We start from the raw sequence: 22,718 nt of genomic DNA on the forward strand, positions 1-22,718 counted from the left end.
GTGCCCCGGAAGACCCCAGAATCAGTAATTTTTAAAACTGCCCAGGCAATTCCCATGCTGCAGCCAAGGGTGAGAACTACCGATTTAATAAAACTTCCCCTCTAAACGTGATATATCTTATTTTTAACGTCCAATAGAGTTCTGATTTATTACCACTATTTTCATTTTCTGGATATGTACGTAAATCTATACGTATGTATAGATATCTATGTAAATGTATACACAGAGACACAGCTATGTGCATAAACGGTAGACAGTCCATCAGACAGACAAACCCTCTCCAACCCAGAGCGCCGGTCCAAGGACTAAATCAGACCTCCCCTGACTTGACTCCGCCCCTCAACGTTGCGCCGCGAAGCGCGTGCACAGCCCGCTCTCCCCGGAGCTTCAAACCTCTGCGGCTCCCCGCGCCCTCCCGGGCCTGCCCCGCCCTCGCCCCGCCCCTCCAGGCCCCGCCCCCAGATGGCTCGCCCCCGCCCGGCCCCGCCCCTCGGGCCGCCGCTCCAGGCCCCGCCCCTCCAGACGGCTCGGCCCTGCGGCCCCGCCCCCAGGCGTCTCGGCCCCGCCCCGCCACAGGCCACGCCCCTAAGCACTAGGCCCCGTCCAGACCCCGCCCCTCCAGCCGGCTCGGCCCCGCCCCGGCCCTCCAGGCGCCGCCTCCGCCGCCTCCGCCGGCCTGACAAGATGGAGGGGCGTCCGCGGGCTCCGCTCGCCCTCCGGCTGCTCCTGCTCGCGGCGCTGCCGGCCGCCGTGCGGCTGACGACGGGCACCCCTGAGCCGCCGCCGCCGTCCGGAGCCCCGCAGGTAGGGCCGGCGGGCGCTGGTCTTCCGCTCCCCTCCCGACCCGCCGCGGAGGCCCGGCCGGAGCCGCGGGGCAGCGGTGTCCCCGTCGACGCCTCCCTCTGCGGGCCCGCGGGCCACGGCCGGGTGCGGGCCTCCGGGGGGTGGGGAGCCCCCAAGAAGACGGGGCCGCGGGGCGGGCGGGCGTCTGAGGGGTCGGGGGTGTGGTGAGCCCCGCGCGGCCCCGGCAGTCGCCGTCGGAGTGCGGCCGCGAGCGGCGGCCTGCGTCATGGCGCCGTCCGGGGCGGCCGGACAGCGGGCGCTGCGGGGGGCCGCGCTCGGGACGCGCGGAGGTTGCTCCGGGCGCGGGCCCGGGCCGCCCGTCTGCCCGGCGGCGGGAGGACGCCCCGCGGGCGCGCGGGGCAGGGGCCGCGGGGCAGGCGGCTCGCGACACCGCACCCGGTCCCCTTGGGGTGTTGGAAGTGCATCTTGGCGCGGAGGAACAGTCGCTCCGGCGTCCGCTGGGGCCGCCAGAAACGCCTCTCAGATGCGGGGGGCGGCCCGGCTGTCTCAGCGAGCCCTCCAGGTGCTGCCGAGGCCGCTGAGGTCAGACCCGTTGCCCGCTTGTGCTCAACGGAGGCCGTTCTCATCGTTTTTGCAGTGGACTCGTGCCGACCTAGACCCGCACTCGCCTTTCATCAGCTGGGTGTGTGGTAGGCAAAAGTTGGAAGCTGTTAAAATGCGGGTGTTCCCAGCACGAAAAGAAAAGACATAGGTCCTCCTTCTCTTACTCGTCAAGACTTGAATATTCTAAGTTCAGGGGTGACGGACACCATAAATGTCACTTGTTAACTTTTGATGTTTTGGAGTTAGGACATCGCTCTCCCTGGGTAAAAAAGTAACGAGCATGTCTGGGTTTCAGTTCTGCTAGGGCAATTCCAAGAAGCCACAACAGTGCAAGCCCCGAGAACCACTTGTGTCTGACATTGTACGTGGACCGCAGTTGCGACTGGTCAAAAATAGGAATGTGACAGGCAAACACCAAGAGACCACATAAAAATGAAGTCATTCCTAAAGTTTTGGAAAGACGTCGCTTTCCCTTTTTCCAGATTTTAAAGATTCATCCTAGTCGCCTGTGAATCCACAAGACCTTTGAGCCTGTCCCTGTAATCTGGGAAAAATGCATTTTGACTGCAGGTTCCGTACTGTGGGCTCTTAGTTCATCATTTCGGTTCTCCCTTCTAGGCCTTCATTCCATTTTTGGAAAGTCCAGATCTAAATTCAGAATTGTGTAGATTGAATGAATGTTGAGCAGCTAAAAGGAGAATCTCATTCCTTGGAAATGTGTATGTGGGAAGCTGAAGCCTCTTGGTCTAAATATTTTTCAGTGTTTCATGGAAGTTTTGGCATGGAGAGAACATCTGAAAGAACTCTCCGGTGGTCACCCGTGTTAGATGAGTGTGGTCCAGTGCACCTGCGTGCAGTGACGGTGTGTCTGCTCTCTCCATTGCAGTAGCCACTAGACTCCTGTGGGTACTGAGCGCTTGAACGGTGGCCAGTGCGACTGAGGAACTGAATTTTTTACATTTTCTAATTAATTTAAATGTAAATAGCTGCATGTGGTTAGGGGGTACCATATTGAATAGTACAAACTTAGACTACCGTTTACAGTTTACTATACTTTATTGCATATCTGTTCACCTGTCCAGATTTGTATCCAGCCTGATCTAAATGTTAGAAAACTGGTTGAAGTCAGGAAAATTCTCCCTGTATCCTCTCAGTGACTCAGATTTATTGGATTGTAAGCGTTTTTCTGTTTTCTTTACATATGCAGTTGTCAGAAATTGAGGTTACAGAGATTGCGAAATAATAAAAATTTTTAGAGTACATTCTTCTAACGTTGAAATAACTTGGTCACCAAAGAGAGGCATCCACAGGACACGTTTTCTTGTATGTGTGAATATTTATTCCATATATTACCCTCAGACTTACTCATTTATTTTAAACCAGCTATCTCTTACCTTTATCCTTAGGAAGCCATTGTTTCCCACATGGGCATCTTGTGAGGGAAGGAATTTAGTGGAAGGATTAAAAATGGGCAGGGAGAAACTTCAGTTCCTCCACCCACTCGCTAAGTATCTGTGCCCTGGCTCACAAGCCTGAACTTCCAGTTCAGTCAGAGGCTCTCGGGAAGAGCAAGAAATGTGACCTGGCTCCAAACGCTGGGTCAGGAGGCATTAAGGGATGAGAGAGTCTCCTCTGAAATGAGATCATTCAGAAGGACCAAGAAGAATTTAATTGAATTTGGTTCTCTGGGAAGTGACAGTGTCCTAGTGTCTATTGACTGTCTTTTACAAACTCCATATTCTACTAGGCAAGTGATAGATGAAGTGCAGTAAATTACTAACAGTGTAGTGTGTGTTCACTGCCGAAAGGCAGAAGCTATAAAAAGGTTTCTTACAACACCGTCATTGGAGGGTTATCTCTGGGCTGTTCGAAGAACAACAGTCTACAGTTAACAGATCCTCTGGTTTGAAAAGGGGAGTTCTTGGCTGGAATTTGGACGCAAAACAATACAGTGACCAACCTGATGGCTTGCTCATTGAATGTTGGTTTGTTCTAGAGATGAGTGTATTCTCATCTAGCCCATGCTTGATTCTAGATTAGGGGAGCCAGGAGAAAGTGGGACTGGTTCTGAGGAGTCACTAGTCTGAAAGCCTCCTAGGCGGCTATGGGAGTTGGGAAGTGTACCACAGTCAGCCTAAATGTATGGGATGGGCCTTCCACCTTAGAATCCTGTCCTGTGAGTTGTCCCTGGAATCAAGCCAACCTCATACAATCACCTCAGTCTTATTCTCTCGTTTGTTAGAAATATATAAAATGTTGGGGTTACTCACGGTGCCAAGAAATACACTTGTATGTTATTTTGATGTTTATGAATAATTTTCCTATTTTCAAAGTTAAGAATACCCCAAGGAAAAAGTATTTGAGAAGAGGTTTTTTTGTGTGTGTGTGAGGAGGACTAGCCCTGAGCTAACATCCGATGCCAATCCTCCTCTTTTTGCTGAGGAAGGTTGGCCCTGGGCTAACGTCCGTGCCCATCTTCCTCTGCTTTATATGGGATGCTGCCACAGCATGGCTTGACAAGCGGTGTGTCAGTGCAGCCCAGGCCGCCAAAGCGGAGTGCGCCCACTTAACTGCTGCGCCACCGGGCTGGCCCCCCTATTTTTTTTAAATTGAAGTATAGTTGATATACAATATTATGAGAGGAGTATTTTTTTTATTCTAGGATAACAGTGTCTGTCTGTGAATAAATTTAGGAAAGAATTTGATTTACAAATGACAAATTGTAGTTCCTGTGACCCTGAACACTTAGAATAGTGCTTTCTTTTCTGTGTAAAGCATGTCATTAATAAATTTAAATATTTGAGTAGACTGCTTTTGGCATACTTTGAGAGGCACTAAAACTGTGCACTGCACATATTTGTCCACGGGTACTAGGGGACACATTTAAGAAGAGTTAGAGAAACTTTGTTTATGAAAAAAAAGTTGGAAAGAACTCAAATGTCCATTGATGGTGGGGGAAATAAGTAAATTGGTAATCATCTGATGGAATATTACACAGCATTGTAAATAAATGTTCTCAGCTGCATGCATCAACAATTTTAAATAAAAGAAGTTCCAGCAGAATACACACAATGTTATTCCACTTACGAAAGCTCAGAAACAGATAAAACTAAACATACTGTAGAGAGAGATACACAGGTAGTAAAACTATAAAGAAAAGCAAGAAATGATTAACATGGAAGACAATATAGGGAATCTGACAGAGGATCAGGCAGGAGACTTTTAAGTGTGGATGATCTTCTAGTTTTTAATCTAGGTAGTAGGTACATGAATATTAATCTTTTCTTTTAAACTCTATATTTGCATATTATGCTGATATTTGTGATATATTTCATAATTAAATGGAAAAAGTATATAGATTATGAAAAATTGGAATTGTGAATAAGAGCATAAAAAAGGCTGTAAAAATGGAAATGATGGTTTTTTTTTTTTTTGTGAGGAGATCAGCCCTGTGCTAACATCTGCCAATCCTCCTCTCTTTTTGCTGAGGAAGACTGGCCCTGGGCTAACATCTGTGCCCATCTTCCTCCACTTTATATGGGATGCCGCCACAGCATGGCTTGACAAGTGGTGTGTCGGTGCACGCCTGGGATCCGAACCAGCGAACCCCGGGCCGCCGCAGCAAAGCGCGTGCACTTAACCACTTGCGCCACCAGGCCAGCCTGAAATGATGGTTTTTAAAAGTATTCTTTTAATGTTGTCATAAGTGATTATACAATAAATGGAGGAAAAGAAAAAGAACTGAGTTATTCTTATTCTCAGTTTGTGAAATGCGTAGCTATCCAATTTATATAATGTTTGTTTTGCAGGATAGCATCAGAATTAATGTAACTACCCTGAAAGATGATGGAGAGGTATCTAAAGAACAGGTTTGTCTCCTTTTGATTATATTTTGTTTTTCTTTTTTTTTGCAGGCAAAGGTTCGTCTTGAGCTAACATCTGTTGCCAATCTTCCTTTTTTTTTTTCCCCTCCCCAAAGCCCCAGTGCATGGTTGTATATCCTAGTTGTAAGTCCTTCTAGTTCTTCTATGTGAGCTGCCACCACAGCATGGCAACTGACAGACGGGAGTGGTGTTCCATGACCAGGAAATGAACCCGGGCCGCCAAAGTGGTGAGAGTGCCGAACTTTAACCACTAGGCCGTCAAGGCTGGCTCTTGATTATGTTTTTAATATATCACTTAACTAAGTCTTATGCAGCCTATTTTATTTTTACCTACACATCTAATTTAGTTATATAATGTATTTTTGACATGAAGAGTTTGTCATCATTTATGAACCATTGGAATTAATGTATATGCTGCTTTATTTTAAGGTTGTTCTTAACATAACCTATGAGAGTGGACAGGTCTATGTAAATGACCTCCCTGTAAATAGTGGGGTAACCCGAGTCAGCTGCCAGACTTTGATAGGTGAGTACTGCTAAATTATTTCCATAATTGTTCTGTTTTTAATACTACTAAATTAGTGAAACACGATTCTTTGATGGTCTCTATTTTCATTTTAAATTAATATATGTCATTACTGGAGTATATAATAACGCTAATATGTTTAAAACTCTATTCCTACTTTACATTGATTATTCCTCGCATAGTCACATTTTCTTTTGCATGAGATTGGTGTTATTCGGAACTGCATTTCTTCTAGGTTGATATCAATGTAAGAATGTGCATAGTGGTAGTAAATGGAGATATACAAGCAAAAGGCAAAATCTCAGAGGAGTGCTTATCACAATTATACAAAATAAAGAGAAAAGTGAGTTGTCTGTCTGATTCTCTAGTTTTCAGTGTCTTCCATCCTTATGTCTGCATAACATTTTTCTTTTTAACCTTTTAAAATCTTGAGTTGTTTAAAGACAAGCAAATATGTTATATTGGAATGTACCGTATTATTTGAATGAAATAAAGAAAATGAGAAATATGTATAGTATTCTTATTACCTATTTTAGTATATGCATTTAAGGCAGTAAATTTTTCTCTAAGCACTTGTATTCTGCACTTGATTTGTTGTATATTTTCATTGTCGTTCGGTTCATGAGTGTTTTCTACTTATTTGTGGTGATGGGTCCTTGCCCTTTGGGCCATTTAGAAGTATGTTGCTTAATTCCAAACATTTTGAGACTCTTTTTTTACTGATTCCACCTCTGTCATCAGAGAAATACTCTGTATAATTTTAACCCTTTAAATTAGAGACTTGCTTTATGGCATGAGGGCAGTTTTAGTAGATGTTTCTTTCTGTGTGTGCTTGAAAAGAAAGTACATTATGTAATTAGTAGGATATGATGCTCTGTGTATGTCAGGTCACGTTTAGTGACCGTCTTCAATCTTTTATGGAATTGCTGATTGCTTGCTTGCTCTATCAATTACTGAGAATGGCGTGTTGAAATCTTCACTATGTAGATTTATTTTTTCAGTTTTGTCAATTTTTTCTTTATATATTTTGACACAACATAACTAAATCCATACAGATTTAGAGCTGCTGTGTCTTCCTGGTGGATCAAGTCTTTTATCATTATAATATGTCCTTCTTTATCGCTAGTGAAGTTCTTGCCTTAAAATCAGCTTTATCTGTATTATTTTAGCAATAACTGCTTTTTGGCCAGGCAGAGGGGAGGGGGGGTGAATTGTTAACATGGTATCTTTCCATTTTCTTTCAGTCTTTCTTGATCCTTATAATTAAAATGAATCTCTTATAAACAGCATATACTTGTGGGTTTTTTTTTTTTAATTCAGTCTATCAATCTGTCTTTTAATTGGAATTTTAATTTATTTTTTTTGTTAGTGCCTTCAAGTTGATTCTGATTCCTAGTGACCCTGTGGACAGCAGAGCAGGACCCTGCCAGGTCCTTTTACCCCATCCTCTCACCTTCTGGTGCTACATCAGACAGTGTTCCACTGCTGTTCACGGGGTTTTCACGGCCAGTTTTTTCAGAAGCGAGTGGCCAGGTCCTTCCTCCTAGTCTGTCTTAGTCTAGAAGCTCTGCTGAAACCTGTCCACCATGGGTGACCCTGCTGGTATCTGAAATACTGGTGGCACAGCTTTCAGCATCTCAGCCACGTGCAGCCACCACAGTGTGACAACCAACAGGCAGGTGGTGTGCGTCCCTGACTAGGAAACGAACCCATGCCATGGTGGTGAGAGCGCCGAATCTTAATCACGAGACCACCATTTATTTATCAATTTATTTATGTTAATGTGATAACTGATATATTTGGATTTAGATCTTCATTTTGTTTGTCTCCTATTTGGGTCCAACCTCTTTGATGTTCCTTTCTCTTCTCCTTTTTGCCCTCTTCTCAGTTATTTATTTTTTGTTTCATCGTTCCCCTCTATCTTGTTGGTTCTTATGTGATTTTACTATTCTTTTAATGGTTACCCTGGCAATCAATAAACTAGTACTTTCATCATTTCCCAAATAATGCAAGAACCTTAGAACACTTCAACTCCATTTGTTCCCTTTCTGCTTCTGTGTTGTTATTGTCGTGCATTTTAACTTTTTGTGTTCTTAAGCCCCGTGCAGCATAATTATTCTTCCTGTTTTCTGTAGGCCCATATTTATGTTTGTTGACCCTCACAGTTACCCTTTCCATTGTTCTTCATTCCTTCCTGAATATCTGTGTTCCCCTTGGGTCATATTCCCTCTGCCTAAAGAATTCCCCTTAGATTTTTGTAGTGCAGATTTGTTAGCAATGAATTATATGAGCTTTTGTTTGTCTGAAAACATCTTTACTTTGCCTTCCTTTTAGGAGGATATTTCTACTGGATGTGAAAATAGCACTTTAAGACTGGTTCCATTGTCGTCTCACTTCTGTAGTTTCTATTGAGAATCAGTGTAGGTCTGATTGCCCCATTAAGGATAGTATATTATTTTTCTGGGTTTTTTCTGGTTGCTTTTGAGGTGTTTTCTCTGTCTTTGTTTTTCAGTAGTTTTATTATGATGTGCCTAGGTGTGGGGTTCTTAATTTGTGACTTGATGTCTCTTGTCTGTTTTGGGAAATTTTTGGCCATTATCTTTTCAACAAATGCAACTTCCCCATCCTCTCTTATTCTCTTCTTGGTTTTCATTTACACATACGTTTGACCCTTTCACAACGTTCCGTATGTATTTTATGCTCTTTTCTGTTTTTTTCTATCCATCCTTGCAGCACACAAATTCATCACCTATGTCCAATTGAGTAAATTTCATTTATTGGACTTTAGTTCTAGGATTTCCATTTCTTTTTTGTTGTTGTTGTTAATAGCTTACAGTTATCTGGTGAAATTCTCCATTTTATCATCTATTTTCTTGAACCTATTACTTGCAGTAACTTTAAAGTTCATGTCTGCCCACTCAATTTCTTGAACCCTTCTGGATCTATTTTTTTCTCTTGATCCTTCTCCTCCTGTGTATTATTATTTTTGATATTGTATATGAAAAATTGTAAAGGCTCTGGATGATATTATACTCCTCCAAAGAGGATTTGCTTTAGTCCCTGGGGATCATGATAATAAGGCACAGAGCGCCTTCATTGTTAAATCAAGGGTTGAGCTGGTTGAAGGCTGGACTCTGTCTTTGGGAGGCTGGGTCTATTTCTCATTCACTGTCATTCCTCAGATGTGGCTCTTCATAGGTCCCAAGTGAAAACTTGGGGTGTTTACCAGGGCCCCTCCGGTTTGGGGGCCCCAAACTCCCCACCATCATGAGTCTGTCAGAAGTTCAGCTTAACTTCTTAGTATCCTAGGTCTATGCACAGTTTCTTAGCCCAGCCCACTTACCAATCAGCGGTTGTTTCGGTGGGGGAACTGCATTGACTGTTGGCTTACTTGATGCTTCCCTCTTCTCTAGGATCTTGTCTAGGATCCTGGATACCTTTGTGCCCTAAACTGAATTTTACCCGCAGCTGCATGAGGCTGATAAAAGCTCTGTTTAGCTTCTCTGCCTCGTAGTCATTGTTTTCACCTCAGCTTTCCAGCTTCTCTACCTCTTCACCTTGGGAATTGGCAGGTGCCTTGTGGGGTGTTGCCTGTTTTTTAGCTCTTATGCCTCTAGACAGGTGTGGGTTTTGAGTGTGTGTGTGTGTGTTTATTTTTTTACATCTTTTCTAGTAGTTCTCAGTGAGAGAGCTGGTGTACTACAAGCTAATCCATCATAGCTAGGAACAGAAGTGCAGTTACTGGTTTACATAATAATTCCGTCGATGCTGTATTCATTAGCAGTTTGACATGGAGTGCAGCCTGGCTGCTCCATTTGTTACAGTCATCATTCTGGTCATCCTAGTTGTTGCCCAGAGTTTATTTCTTTGATAGCTGAAGTAAATGCCCATCTTATCAGTTACAGGAATTTTCAAAACATTAAATGTAACAGTAACGAAAAGTCTTCTTTCCTTAATTCTTTTAAAAAATTTCTTCTTTGGTAAGTGTACTAGTTATTTATTGCTGGGTACCAACTTAACCCCAAACTTAGTAGCCTCTAACAGTGCTATCTCATAGTTCCTGTAGGTCAAGAATCTGAGCGTGGCTTAGCTGGGTGCCCTGGCTCTGGCTCTCTCGCAAGGACACAGTCATCTTAAGGCTCAGCTGGGAAAGCTCTGCTTCCTAGCTCACTTGTGTGGTTGTTGACAGGGTCCGGTTCCTTGTGAACTGTTGGACTGAGGCCTCCGTTCCTCACAGGATGCTGGGTGGAGGCCTTCCTTGTTTCCTCCCACCTGGGCCTCTCTGTAGTGCATCGCACAATGTGGCGGCTGGCTTTATCAGCGAGAGGATGAGACTGCCAGCAAGAGAGAGAGTACCAGCAAGACAGAAGTCACAATCTTATGTAATCTAATCACAGAAGTGCCATTCCGTCCCTTTTGCTGTGTTCTGTTTGTTAGAAACAGTCATGAGGTCCAGCCCACACTCAGGAAGAGGGAATTACACAAGGGCATGAATGCCAGGGGGCAAGGGTCACTGAGAGCCACTTTTGAAAGCTGCCTTCCACCGTAGGGAAAGTCAGAATGTAAAGGGCTTTCGTTGTTTTTGATTTAATTTTACTCTACAGCAGAGGTACCAGATTTGGGGGCTTCGGAGTCAGCACTTTGATGTATTTCTGTGACTGCATTTTCTCTTGTGCCCCAGTGCACTAGCCTTTGGGCAGGCGGACATGCTGACAAGGAGCCTACTGTTCTGTGAGGGATACCGATGGGTACACAGTCAGTGAAAACCCTGAGAGGGCTCATGAGAGGGGAAAGTTTTAGTTATGAGCCTTAGAGGATGTGAGGGAGGTTAGGCAGACTCGAGAGAGGAGCGACAGTGCCATCATCAGGAGCCTAAGAAGGACCATTCAGAGAACTACCAAAAGTCATAGGGCTGCCACTGAAGGTGTGTGAGTGAGATTACTGGGGCACTGTTGTGTGGTTGAAGGTGGGGGAGGGATTAAAGAAGGGGAGGATTGGGCCGGCCCCGTGGCTTAGCGGTTAAGTGCGTGAGCTCCGCTGCTGGCGGCCTGGGTTCGGATCCCGGGCGCGCACCGACGCACCGCTTGTCTGGCCATGCTGAGGCCGCATCCCACATACAGCAACTAGAAGGATGTGCAGCTATGACATACAACTATCTACTGGGGTTTTGGGGGGAAAAAATAAAATAAATAAAATTAAAAAAAAAAAGGGGGAGGATTGTTAGGTTGCAATAGTAAGTAGTTAATGGACTAGGTATTGGGTGGGAGGTAGGCAGGAGATGGAAAGGACATATATAAGAGATACTTAGGAGCTGGAATGCCCCAGAGGAAGCACCTGACTGGATACAGAGGATGAGGGTAAAGAAGTCAGAGGTAACCTAGTGACTTATGTCCTTGGTAGCTTGGAGAAGGGTGGATTTATTAACAGAAACAGAGAAGTCAGGGACAAACAGTTTTGTAAAGACTTAGATTGAGCTAAAAGGTTAGGTCTCTTGGTTCTCAATAGAAATGTCTGTACCTGCTTAAAAATGTACAAATGTTAGTCTAACCCCCCCGAGATTTTGATTTATGAAGATCAGGGTGAGGCTCTGGCATCTGGACTGTTCCCCAGTTGATTCTGATGCATAGTTAGGATTTAGAACCACTAGACCAGGTATGTGAACATTATTGATAAGTTATGATGGTATATTTATTTTAAATTATGTGTTTATAATTCTGGATGGAATCAGTGCTTAACCAAGCTATAGAACAATAAACTAGATGCATACTCTCAAGGAACTCAGCCTAGTTGAGGAGACGGGTTTATAAATGAAGAGCTACACTGCAGGAAAGTTAGTGCTTTTAAAAGAAAGTCATGGTCTCAGCATTGTAGGGGTATGGTAGCTAGAACTACCTAAGTAGGAGTTTGTTAAAAATGGATAGAGGGAGAGTGAGTAGTAGAGAACATTCCAGATAAAGGGAATTGCCCTGTTTACACAGCTGGGTCTGCATGCACAATATCCATCTGGGTTCCTTTTTGGCAAATAATCCTCAGACGATAACAGTTGGACAGAAACTAAACACTCCTTTTGCAGCAGAATCATTGGTTTATGCTTATTTGTCTTTTTCTCTAGCGCTTTTTGCCTTAGCAGAGTAGCCACTGGCTGCATCAACCAGCTGTAGCTGCTATGCCACACCTCCATCTGCTTTGGGAGGGGGTTCTTGGCTAGAGAGGAACACGGCCAGTAGCTCGTCCTACCCCATCATCCACCCTCTTCCGCTTTCCCACCCTCTCCAACAGTAACAAGTCACTTATGGGGGAAAGGATTGAGCAAAAACTCAGTGTTCTTACTGCTTGGGCTCCTTCTGTTGCTGGATTCTGTGAATGAAGGAATGGATGGATAAAGGTGCTTGCTTTGCTAAAATGTGGAATTGGCTGTGTCTTCTGGCCTGCTTTGTAATTCTGTAAACAGTTATGCCACGTTCGTCCCTCACTGACAACCTATGTGAAAGAATAGAAAAGTGGTGCTACTGTGCTGTTTTGTACAAAATCTAAAGACCATGAAGCATTTTTCCCTTTTCAAATGACTATGAGCATTTTGAGGATTTGTCTTTGTTTTTACAAATCTGAAACATTGATGAGGTCAGAGATGAAGAAAGGCAAAGAGGGACCGGCCTGGTGGCTCTGTGGTTAAGTCCGCGCACTCTGCTTCTTGGTGGCCCGGCGTTTGCAGGTTCGGATCCCGGGCGTGCACCGACGCACCGCTTGTCAGGCCATGTTGTGGCGGCGTCCCATATAAAAGTAGAGGAAGATGGGCACGGATGTTAGCCCAGGGCCAGTCTTCCTCAGCAAAACGAGGAGGACTGGCAGATGTTAGCTCAGGGCTGATCTTCCTCACAAAAAAAAAAAAAAAAAAGGCAAAGAAATTGATGTACAACTGTCTTGTTCCATGTAAATGTCATCAAAATAATCAAATTCAGTAACAGATTGGGTGGCATTTTTTGTTCAAAGCTGTCACTACTTTTTTTTATAGTGAAGAATGAAAATCTGGAAAATTTGGAGGAAAAAGATTATTTTGGAATTGTCAGTGTGAGGATTTTGGTTCACGAGTGGCCCATGACGTCTGGTTCCAGTTTGCAACTAATTGTCATTCAGGAAGAGGTGGTAGAGATTGACGGGAAACAAGTAAGATAGTGTGCTTGTTAACTGGGAATTACATTGTAAAGATTTGTGCTCAGTATTGTGCGTGTGTACAATTATTTTCCTACTTATTTCTGATTTGATAAGGAAGAAAGGTACCCTAATGTTGCCTGTAGCCAATCATTTAGAATTTTGTAGTTGTTTTAGCCTTTACTTGTTTAGCATTTGAAGTCTTAATTTTTAAAAAACTGATCATATAAATGTTTATAAAACTTTAAAATATTATGAACTTCATTAAACAGAGCAAGCAAGTGAAGAGAATGAGTTTGGTTTGTGGCTCTGCTACCGTTTCCCCTGGCTGAGTCCCTCTAAGTAAATGAAATGGAACTGAGAGCAAGCTTATGATCATGAGTGCTACCGCACACAGAAATATTATTAAAGATGCAAATTAAATGCCTCAAAGTCTGGGGAAATAAAGAGGAATCATGTGAACAGGACATGTTTTTTAGTTACAGAAATCAGGGAGGAAAATTCAATTTCAAATTCTCGTGGAGTTGTGCCGCTATTTTAAATAGTGATTGTTTACTTTTTTCATAGGCTCAACAAAAGGATGTTACTGAAATTGATATTTTAGTTAAGAACCAGGGAGTACTCAGACATACAAACTACACCCTACCTTTGGAAGAAAGCATGCTGTACTCTATTTCCCGAGACAATGACGTTTTATTTACCCTTCCTAACCTCTCCAAAAAAGGTACTTTAAGAGACCATTTTTTAAACTATTAAGGACATTATTTCTTTAGTTCATAGGTTTTTTTTTTTTTTTAATGAGGAAGATCAGGCCTGAGCTAACATCTAATGCCAATCCTCCTCTTTTTCTGAGGAAGACTGGCCCTGAGCTAACATCCGTGCCCATCTTCCTCTGCTTTATATGGGACGCCGCCACAGCATGGCTTGACAAGCAGTGCGTCAGTGCGTGCCCGGGATCCGAACTGGCAAACTCCGGGCTGCTGCAGCGGAGTGCGCACACTTAACTGCTTGCACCACTGGGCCGGCCCCTAGTTCGTAGCTTTTTAATCATAGTTAATATGTTTGGAAGTAAGCTTCTTTCAAAAATGCTTTATAACATGTATTACTTGATATGTCCGTTTAAGGACTTTAGGAGTCTATTTTGAGTCTTAATAAAATGTGACCCATGCTGATTGCATAATGACATTTTCCTGTAATTATCTACTCTTCCTCGGGGTAATCATCACAAAATATGTAATAAGAATATCATTCATTTAACTTTATTTAGAGGCAGAAGTATTCAATTTTTTCCACTGAAACATAGAACTTGTAAAAATCTGACTTTCTATGTGCTAGCATCATAACTGCTGTAGCTCTGTTATAATTGTCTTAGTTTATGGCTCCTTTCTTGCATTTAAATCTGAACAATCACATATGTTATTTTTTTCTCCCATGGCAAAATATGTGTTCTTATTACCCTAGGTGTTTTTGTTATAGTAATCTTAGGACTAGTAGGCGAGACCCCAGCATGCACCTAGCGTTTTGGTAACTTGGCTCTTCCTCCTCAGTAGAAAGTGTTAGTTCATTGCAGACCACCAGCCAGTATCCCATCAGGAGTGTGGAAACCACCATAGATGAAGATGCTCTGCCTGGCAAATTACCTGAGACTCCTCTCAGAGCAGAGCCTCCATCTTCCTATAAGGTAACGCAGGTATTTGGGATTATCTATATAGTACAAGGGTTTATGGTTATGATGAAGAAAATGGCATTTAAAATGAAGTGGAAACCACAAGGATTAGAAGTATGAAACATTGTTAATGATGGACTCATCACTGTTTTAATATAATATTTTTAGTTATTCCTATTTTCCTTTCCAAGTTTCATTTAATAAGAATATAGTCAGATACTGATTCTCAAGGCACTGGATTTCATTTTGTTTGGGATTGTTAGTTCCACAGTTTTTCTCATTTCCGCATTTGTTTATTCCGGGACTCCTACCTTTTGCACACACGTGCGTGGTGCTTCCAGGACCTTGTATGGTGACTGAGCACACTTGGTTAAGAGTGTACTTTCCGGAGTCAGACTTCCTAAGTTTGAATCCTGGTTCTGCCACTTACTAGTTGTGTGATCCTGAGTTCCTAGCCTCTCTAACCTCAGTTTCTTTATCTGTACAATGGGACACCCTCTTAATCTGTAAGGTAGTGCCCACCTCATGTGGTTGTATAAGGATTAAATAAGACGGGTACACACGTCAATTGCATTGGCACCTCTCAAGTATTCATGTGTTACTAATGCGATTATACAGCTGGCTGGGAAGATATTCAGGGTTCAGAGAGAGTATCCTGATATCTCCGTAGATATTAGGTAGTCCCCTTACTCACAATAATTTCCATTGAAATGAGCAAGGTCTGTGGTTAGTCTCCCAGGAGTCCAGAGGTGACTCTTTGAAGAAGTTCTCACTGAAGATTGGGATCGCTTGTTTTGGGTTGCTGGAGACACCTGGGTCACTTCTTGCTGCCTGAGCTGTAGCACCCTCACCCTGTCTGCTCTCCTCCCTCAGAGCAAGTCAGCCCAAGAACAGACTGTCTTTCAAGTCCGTGCAATGCGTGCCTTGGTTTCTTCTCTAAGGATAGAAATACGTTTTGTACACAGTGTCTACTAATATGTGTGTCTTTCTCTCCTTCCCTTGTCCTCTAACTATTGGAAACACGTGGTCGACTCTAGTCCATTTTGTGTAAATGGACTAGCCTAATTTCTTGTTAATTAGCAATTATTTGCACTTGATTTGTAGTTAGACAACAGTATAAATAATTGTAAAGGACAGTAACATTTCTGTGCCTGTGTTCGTAGAATTTAATTTTTAAAATTATAAATTTATTGAGGTACATTTTAAAATGTACTATTTAAAATATAGAGTTGGATAAGTTTTGACAAGTATAGACACCCATGGAACCACTACTACCATCAAAATATATATTATCACCTCAGAACTAGAACATAATTTTTAAAGTTTCTTAGAGCTCAAATGGAACTTTCATGTCTAATCAAAACTCCTTTTTTTAGGTGATGTGTCAGTGGATGGAAAAGTTCAGAAAAGATCTGTGTAGGTTCTGGAGCAGTGTTTTCCCAGTATTCTTTATGTTTTTGAACGTCATGGTGATTGGAATTATAGGAGCAGCTGTGGTAATAACCATCTTAAAGGTGCTTTTCCCAGTTTGTGAATACAAGTAAGTATTTATTATTTTTGGAACAACATGAGTATTGTTAATGATTAAAAATTGAGTTGTTTCCTATATGTTAGAGTAGAAAATATAAAAATTAAGAAGGATAAGACAAGTGGGAGGGAAAATAATGTCTCCTTTTTTTCCTAGGTCATCTTCCAACTTTAGCAAAATTAAAATTTCTTGGATATCTATTACGATCAAGACACTTGTCTTGGGGATTCAAATATGAGTTAAGACAAACTCTACTCTCCAAGAACTTAGAAGTCTATCAGAGGAAGAAAGGAACCAGTGATCTATAATGGAAAATGAATGTGTGTAATAAGCGAGAGACACAACGAGAGGCTTCACTATGTATTGTCAACCCCAGAGTGTCAGTTTAAAGTGAAGTTAATTTTAGAAGACTAGGAGGATCTTCACTGTGGTACTGCTTGTAACAGAAAACAGAAGCGAGAGAGGAGACCTCGGAATTGTTTGTCAGCGGGGGCTTAACTGCCTGGTGGTTCAACAGGCACTAGGATCCTGTGCAGCTTGTAAGGAAGTAGTACGCACACTGAGGTGGAGAGACATCCAAACTCTATTAGACGGGAAAAGAACTGCCTAACAGTGTGATCACATTGGGGTAAAACAGAAGTGTTATATGTACATTGATGCACAGAAAATTCCTGGAGTGACAAAATGAGTGATCTCGAATGAGTGGGCGTGAGCAGGGGTGGAGAGACTGGCTTTTTCTTTTTATCCTGTATAGCTTGATTTTTTTTTAAGCCATAAGAAATTATTTTATAAATTTTAAAATGAATTTATTGTTAGCCTTTTCACACGTTAAACCATAAGTCTTTTTAGTTGTCTTAGTAGCAGTAAGCATCAGCAGAAGGGAGGGGACCACGATTTCTGGCTTAGCCGGAACGTCGTGCTGTGCTGGAAAGACCGCAGGGTTCACAGGAACAGGCCCAGTGGAGACATTCGCTCTTCTGCCTGCTTGTCCGGAGGCCTGCAGAACTCCCCTCCTCATCGTGACAGTGAGCTTGTGCCTCCCTGCAAGGGCTGCCAAAGGGCAAAGCCACGCGCAAGGAGAGCTCCTGCAGAGCTGAGAGGTCCTAGTGCCCCTCCCACTGAGTCTGGGTTTCTTCCGCAGAAGTCGCATTTCCCATCTCTTTCCAATAGTGACAATTCTGGAACTTAAGTTTCTTCCTTTTTCCTTTGTCTGCCAGGAAGCTCAGAACTTTTTTTGAACTTTATTATGCAAAGCTGCATAGAAAACAGTGTTGTGAATTTTATTTGCCATGGGTTCCTCTGTGAGAAAAGATGCAATGTAAAATTAAACACCAAACTTGCAGTACACTTTATCAGTGAGGATACTTTGTGGACCGATTTCGTCAGTACAGCAGTGTAGAGAGCTGTGAAGTTAAGGTCTCTCTTCACTCCCCTGTTCAATTCTTGTTCTAGAGGTAATCACTGTTAACTGTTTGGGTGTGCATCTTTTATCTAGATTCTGGTATTGATATAAATGTAGACTAGGTCATTGTAATCATCAGCCTAGGCTCTTAACTGTCCCTCAGATTTATTCACTTTTGACAAAGGTTCCCAACCTTTCTTGGTTCATAGCACCCTTAGTGTGCCAGTAATTCTTCCTGGTGCCCTTACCTAGGCCAGAAGAAAAAAAGGAAAGAAAAAATAATTTTATTTAGTTCTTAACTTACTAATGGGATGTGCGTGGGTACAGGGCACTACATCTTATCTTGGAGTCAGATCGACACCTCCACCTTCATTTCCTGTTCAGTATTAGTTTTTGTACAGCATTTGCTTTTTATCACAGTAACTGCCAAAAATCCAGCTTTGCAAAGATACGACTTCATTGGAAGGAACGTGGAGAGCAGTCTAATGTTGAAGCCGTGAACTGCCCTCTAGCTGGTATTGCACGGACAATAGTCTGTGGTCCTCTGTGAGTCGGCTGTGCCACTCCAGAGTCTCAGTGCAGTTTAGGAACCAGGGGCTTAAGATCTTCTCCTATCAGTACACATATAGGCTGACTTACTCTCTTTATGGCTGCATAGCGTTCCACAGCATGGAGATGCCATAATATAGCCATTCCTCCATTAGACATTTAGGTAATTTCCAATTTCATGTTATTTCCAATAATGCTCTGGTGGACGTTCTTAAATGTACATGTATCTTTTTGCACATGTGTATTTATGCAGAATAGATTCCTAAAAGTGAAATTACTGGGTCAAAGGGTACATATATTTAACATCTCCTCAACAACCTGATAGCAATCCTTTTTGTTTTTGCTACTGTGGACAGGAATGTAATCTCACTCTAATTTGCATTTTCTTACTAGCATCTTTGCTAGCCTAGGTCTAGCTGTCTAGCATCTTTGTGACAATTGGCTGTATATATTTCTCCTGTGACATGCCTATTTATAGCCTTTGCCCATTTATCAGTTGTATTGCCTTTTGTAATCGTCAATATGTGGGAGCTCCTTTGTTATCGATATGTAATATGTATTGCAGACATATTTTTTTAATCTCAGACTACGATTTGTCTTTTGCTCTTCTTTATGGTATTCCATATCATACAGAAGTTTCAAACTTGGGGTCAGAGTAATTCCTGCTTTTCCTCTATGGCTTCTCGGGTTACTAATTTTTCTTAAGTAGATCTTTCCCATCTTAAAATCACATGTTTTCTTAAAACTTATTTTTTACCATCACTTTTGTGTATAGTTTGACTTAGAGTTCTGATTTTGTTTTCCAAACAGAGGCCCTTTTTCGATTAGTAATTTGCCCATTGACTTGGAATGTTACCCTGTTCTGAACTAAATCCCCGTATACATTAGTTTTGTTTCTGGACTCGCTTCTTCGATTGATCTGTTTGTTCATTCTTGTGCCAGTAGCATGGTTTTAACTATAATCTTTTAATAAAACCTTTGATAGCTGGTTAGGGCAACTGTCTCTTCTTTCCATTGTTCTTTTTTAAAAAAAAAGGTCACAGCTGTTCTTGCAGTTTCTCCCTTGTGAACTTGAGGATCAGCTTGTTCAGTTCTATCAACAGCTAACCTCTGTTGACGTTTTGATTGGGATGACGTTGAATTTGCAATACTAGGTCTTGGATCCAATCCAAAGATCTCCTCCCTGGTCAGGTACTTGAGTAACAAAGGAGAGATGCTGTCTAAAGATGTCAGGTTGCATTCCAGGGGGAGCACTTTAGAAAGCTGCTGCGGCCCAGTCTTTTTGCCCAACTTGTGCAAATCTAGGGCTCTGTCTGCCCAGTCCTCTCCTTCCCTACAGTACCAAATGAGGAACTTCCTCTTACACTTTTTTTTTTTTTTTTTTAATTTTTTTATTTTTCCCCCAAAGCCCCAGTAGATAGTTGTATGTCATAGCTGCACATCCTTCTAGCCGCTGTATGTGGGACGCGGCCTCAGCATGGCCGGAGAAGCGGTGCGTCAGTGCACGCCTGGGATCCGAACCCGGGCCGCCAGCAGTGGAGAGCACGCACTTAACCGCTAAGCCACGGGGCCGGCCCCTTCTTACACCTTTTTATTCTCTCTGTTAGTTTGGTTAAAGTGAACTTTGGACTCAGAGAGTTTGTATAACAATTATAAACTAAATAAAATGAAGCAAAAGCACCTAACCCCAGGTATATTTACTTATAACCTTGAAGTAGCCCTATCTTACTACCAAACTATAGACAGAGGAAATATTTAATTTTAATTTTTGTATTTCAGAGGAATTCTTCAGTTGGATAAAGTGAATGTTATATCTGTGACAGCTATCAACTTACATCCAGATGGTCCGGAGAAAACAGCAGAAAACCTTGGAGATAAAACATGTGTTTAAAACACCATCTCAAATCATGGACTCTGAATTAGTCTATTGGCTCTAAATTTGCCACTTGAATATAATTTTCTTTAAATCATTAAGAATCACTTTATACACTAGAGAAATTGCTGAACTCCTAAAACTTGACCCTTAAAGCGACAAGTTAAAGTTCACCTTATTATATAACAGGGCTGGCTATTCAGATGATGAATTGTTAAGGAAAATTTAAATGAAGTAGAAGAGAAGACAAGTGAAGAAACTTTGAAATTACCAAAAAGAAAAAAAAAAAAGGCAAGACAAAACGCCATGTGCCAATACTTTTCAAGGTGCCTTTGTTAAGGAAATTATATCCACTTAATTACTATAATATATAAGACTTTAAGAAAAGCACTTTATGAAATTCTAATTTAAAAGCTCAAGAACTTAACACTTATTTTTTTATTCAGTAAAATGTGCCTTTATATTAAGTATGCGACTCAGTATAAAGTCACTGAAGGGTATCATGATTTGGCTGTATCCTGTACCAAGACTACTTACCTTGAATGCACCAGGATTTAAAAATAGTAGTGACATGTTCTCACTCTAAAATAAACTTTTTTGAGGAAAAAAGTACAGTCTTTTTGGTATAAAAAGTGCCCACGTGAGAATTACTTGGGTAGAATAGCTCCTGTCACACACACTGCCTGAGTCCATCAGTGTCACGGAAGCAGAACGTGCCTTCGCTCTGTGGTTCTAAGTGTGGTGCTGGTTACCATACAACAGCATTTGGTCTTCCTTTTTTTAACCATCACCCATATTGACATAAATTTTGCAGTGTGCCCTAGTACATATAATACTTATCTTTACTCCATGTGATAGATGTTTTCTATTGTTTGATTAAAAAAATTTTTTGATTGTATCTCATCATTTTAAACACATTATCCAAGAAAGTAATGACTGGTTTTTAAAACCGCCTTAGATTTAGGCTAAACAGATACGTGTGTTTGTGGGGGGGGAAGGATGACAGGTAGTAGTGAAGGAGTGATGGTTCATTTTGCCTAGCTGCCTTTAATAAGGAGTAACAGCTCTATGAAGTGTACTGTCTCTGTAAATGTATTATAGAAGAATAATTCTTCTGCAGTTTACAATCAAAGTCACCCAGCTAGTTACACTTTATTTCTCCACGTCTTTCCTCACTAAGTTGCTAGCAATCACCAGTTGTAACTCAGAAGGATGACAGGGTCTTATTTCATCCACTAGGCACAAGCCTGCAGAGTCTACTGAGGAGTCTACTCTCAGTGTAGGAGGCCACATGGCCAGTTGGAGGGTGTAGGCTTTGCAGGCAGCAGATCCCTGTCCTGCCTTCTCTCCTCACCACTGAGACCTGGGACTATGGCAAGGCATGCAGTCTCCTTGAGGCTCTGTTCTATGGTTGGGATGATACAATAAGTTATTTTTTTATATGTAATCATAAATGGAAATCTTACCTAAAATTTTATACCTTTCACTTTTATTTCATTTATTAACTTTTACTTACACCATTAACTATTATTTTAATTATGCTAAGTATCTGTGAGTGACAGACTTAATGAGTTTCATTAGAGTACAGTGAGCAGCACAGGCTTAGAAGTATCTACTTGCCTACAGTGCAGCCTCTGATGTCAGCAGAATAAAGTCTGGCAAGGTTGGATATAAATATATATACTTCTCCTTTTAAATGCACAGTAAAATGAAGGATCTTTAAAGCTCTCCCAGGAAGAGGACAGAAGCTACCGTAACACCAAGCATGCCTGGTTCATGCTTCAACTGGCTACTTGTGTAACAATGTTCCAGAATTTCCAGTTATTCACTGGCACCCAAGGAGCTAGAGCCAGTCTTATTCCCTAGAAGGAAGAGGAGCCGCAGACAGTGGAGGAGAAGATGCTGTACTACTTAGAAGTGCACATCAAGACAGTTTTCGAAGCCAAGTAACAGCAGTTGTGCTGCAACATTTGTGGTCAGTGAAAGAAATCAGGTAATTCGAAAGACAAATCTGTCTGCAGCTTCGAAAGACAAATCTGTCTGCAGCTTTGAAAAACTGTCTTTTATTCAGAATCAAGGGTGTTTTTTAATCTTACCATTATGAAAGTTTAAAAAAGGATACTTGGTGCAATGAAGTACTACATTTAATTATTGTTCAGATGCTTAAGGCAGGTTTCTCACAGCTTACATGTGAGAATTTAGCATGATCCAAACTCAAATATCCATTTCTCGTATCTTTCAATGTCTGCAGCAGATACTGACTTAGAAACCTTTTTTAAAGCCATTTCAAAATCCTCCATAGTGGTAGGCATGTGCATTTCTTCTCTGGAAAGATTTCGGATTTCTTCTGGGGTCAGGCCTTCAATACGCCTTCTCATTGCCATCAAGGATGCATCCCTAGGTTTTAAATTAAAAAAAAACACAAAGTGATATTTCGATTGAAAGAAAACCTGTGAATAGAAAATGTTTTCATACCGCATAATTTCACTCATGTGGAATATAAACCAACACAAGGAGAGAGAGAACTGTTTGGTGGTTACCAGGGGCAAGGGGGTTGGGGGTTGGGCACAAGGGCTGAAGGGAGGCATTTATATGGTGACTCACAAACAATAATGTACAACTAAAATTTCACAACGTTATAAACTAAGATATCAATAAAAAATATTTTTAAAAAAACCACACAAATAAGATTAATGCAAAAAATCAATGACAAACAAAATGTCAGACTTTTTAA

At 41.9% G+C, this 22,718-nt stretch overlaps 2 protein-coding genes across 8 annotated transcripts in view; one reads left to right on the forward strand and one right to left on the reverse strand.

The window, feature by feature from the left end:
- The first annotated feature begins 673 nt into the window (after positions 1-673).
- Positions 674-20,882, forward strand: GINM1 (glycosylated integral membrane protein 1). 4 transcript variants are annotated; one of them, XM_087425229.1, is made up of 8 exons: positions 674-804; positions 5,217-5,276; positions 5,721-5,817; positions 12,830-12,981; positions 13,534-13,690; positions 14,514-14,647; positions 16,009-16,172; positions 19,891-20,882. In XM_087425229.1, the coding sequence occupies exons 1-8, from the start codon at positions 685-687 to the stop codon at positions 20,000-20,002; spliced, it is 996 nt and encodes a 331-aa protein (XP_087281355.1). In that variant the 5' UTR covers positions 674-684; the 3' UTR covers positions 20,003-20,882. The 4 variants fall into 4 exon arrangements, with proteins under 4 accessions (XP_087281355.1, XP_087281356.1, XP_087281353.1 ...); XM_087425230.1 differs by having other exon boundaries at positions 14,517-14,647; XM_087425227.1 differs by lacking the exon at positions 674-804 and adding an exon at positions 1,224-2,269 and having other exon boundaries at positions 14,517-14,647.
- Positions 20,883-22,025: 1,143 nt separating this feature from the next.
- The window catches only part of KATNA1 (katanin catalytic subunit A1), a 35,553-nt gene continuing 34,860 nt past the window's right edge, over positions 22,026-22,718 (reverse strand). For all 4 annotated transcript variants that reach the window (XM_004440941.3, XM_087425225.1, XM_087425224.1 and 1 more), the window contains one exon: positions 22,026-22,381. In XM_004440941.3, coding sequence (XP_004440998.1) covers positions 22,183-22,381 — 199 coding nt within the window. In that variant the 3' untranslated portion in view covers positions 22,026-22,182. The remainder of the gene's footprint in view (positions 22,382-22,718) is intronic.

Source organism: Ceratotherium simum, chromosome 38 (genome assembly GCF_057802395.1).
Source record: "Ceratotherium simum simum isolate JZ-2026a chromosome 38, ASM5780239v1, whole genome shotgun sequence".
In the NCBI taxonomy this organism is placed as follows: Eukaryota; Metazoa; Chordata; class Mammalia; order Perissodactyla; family Rhinocerotidae; genus Ceratotherium; species Ceratotherium simum.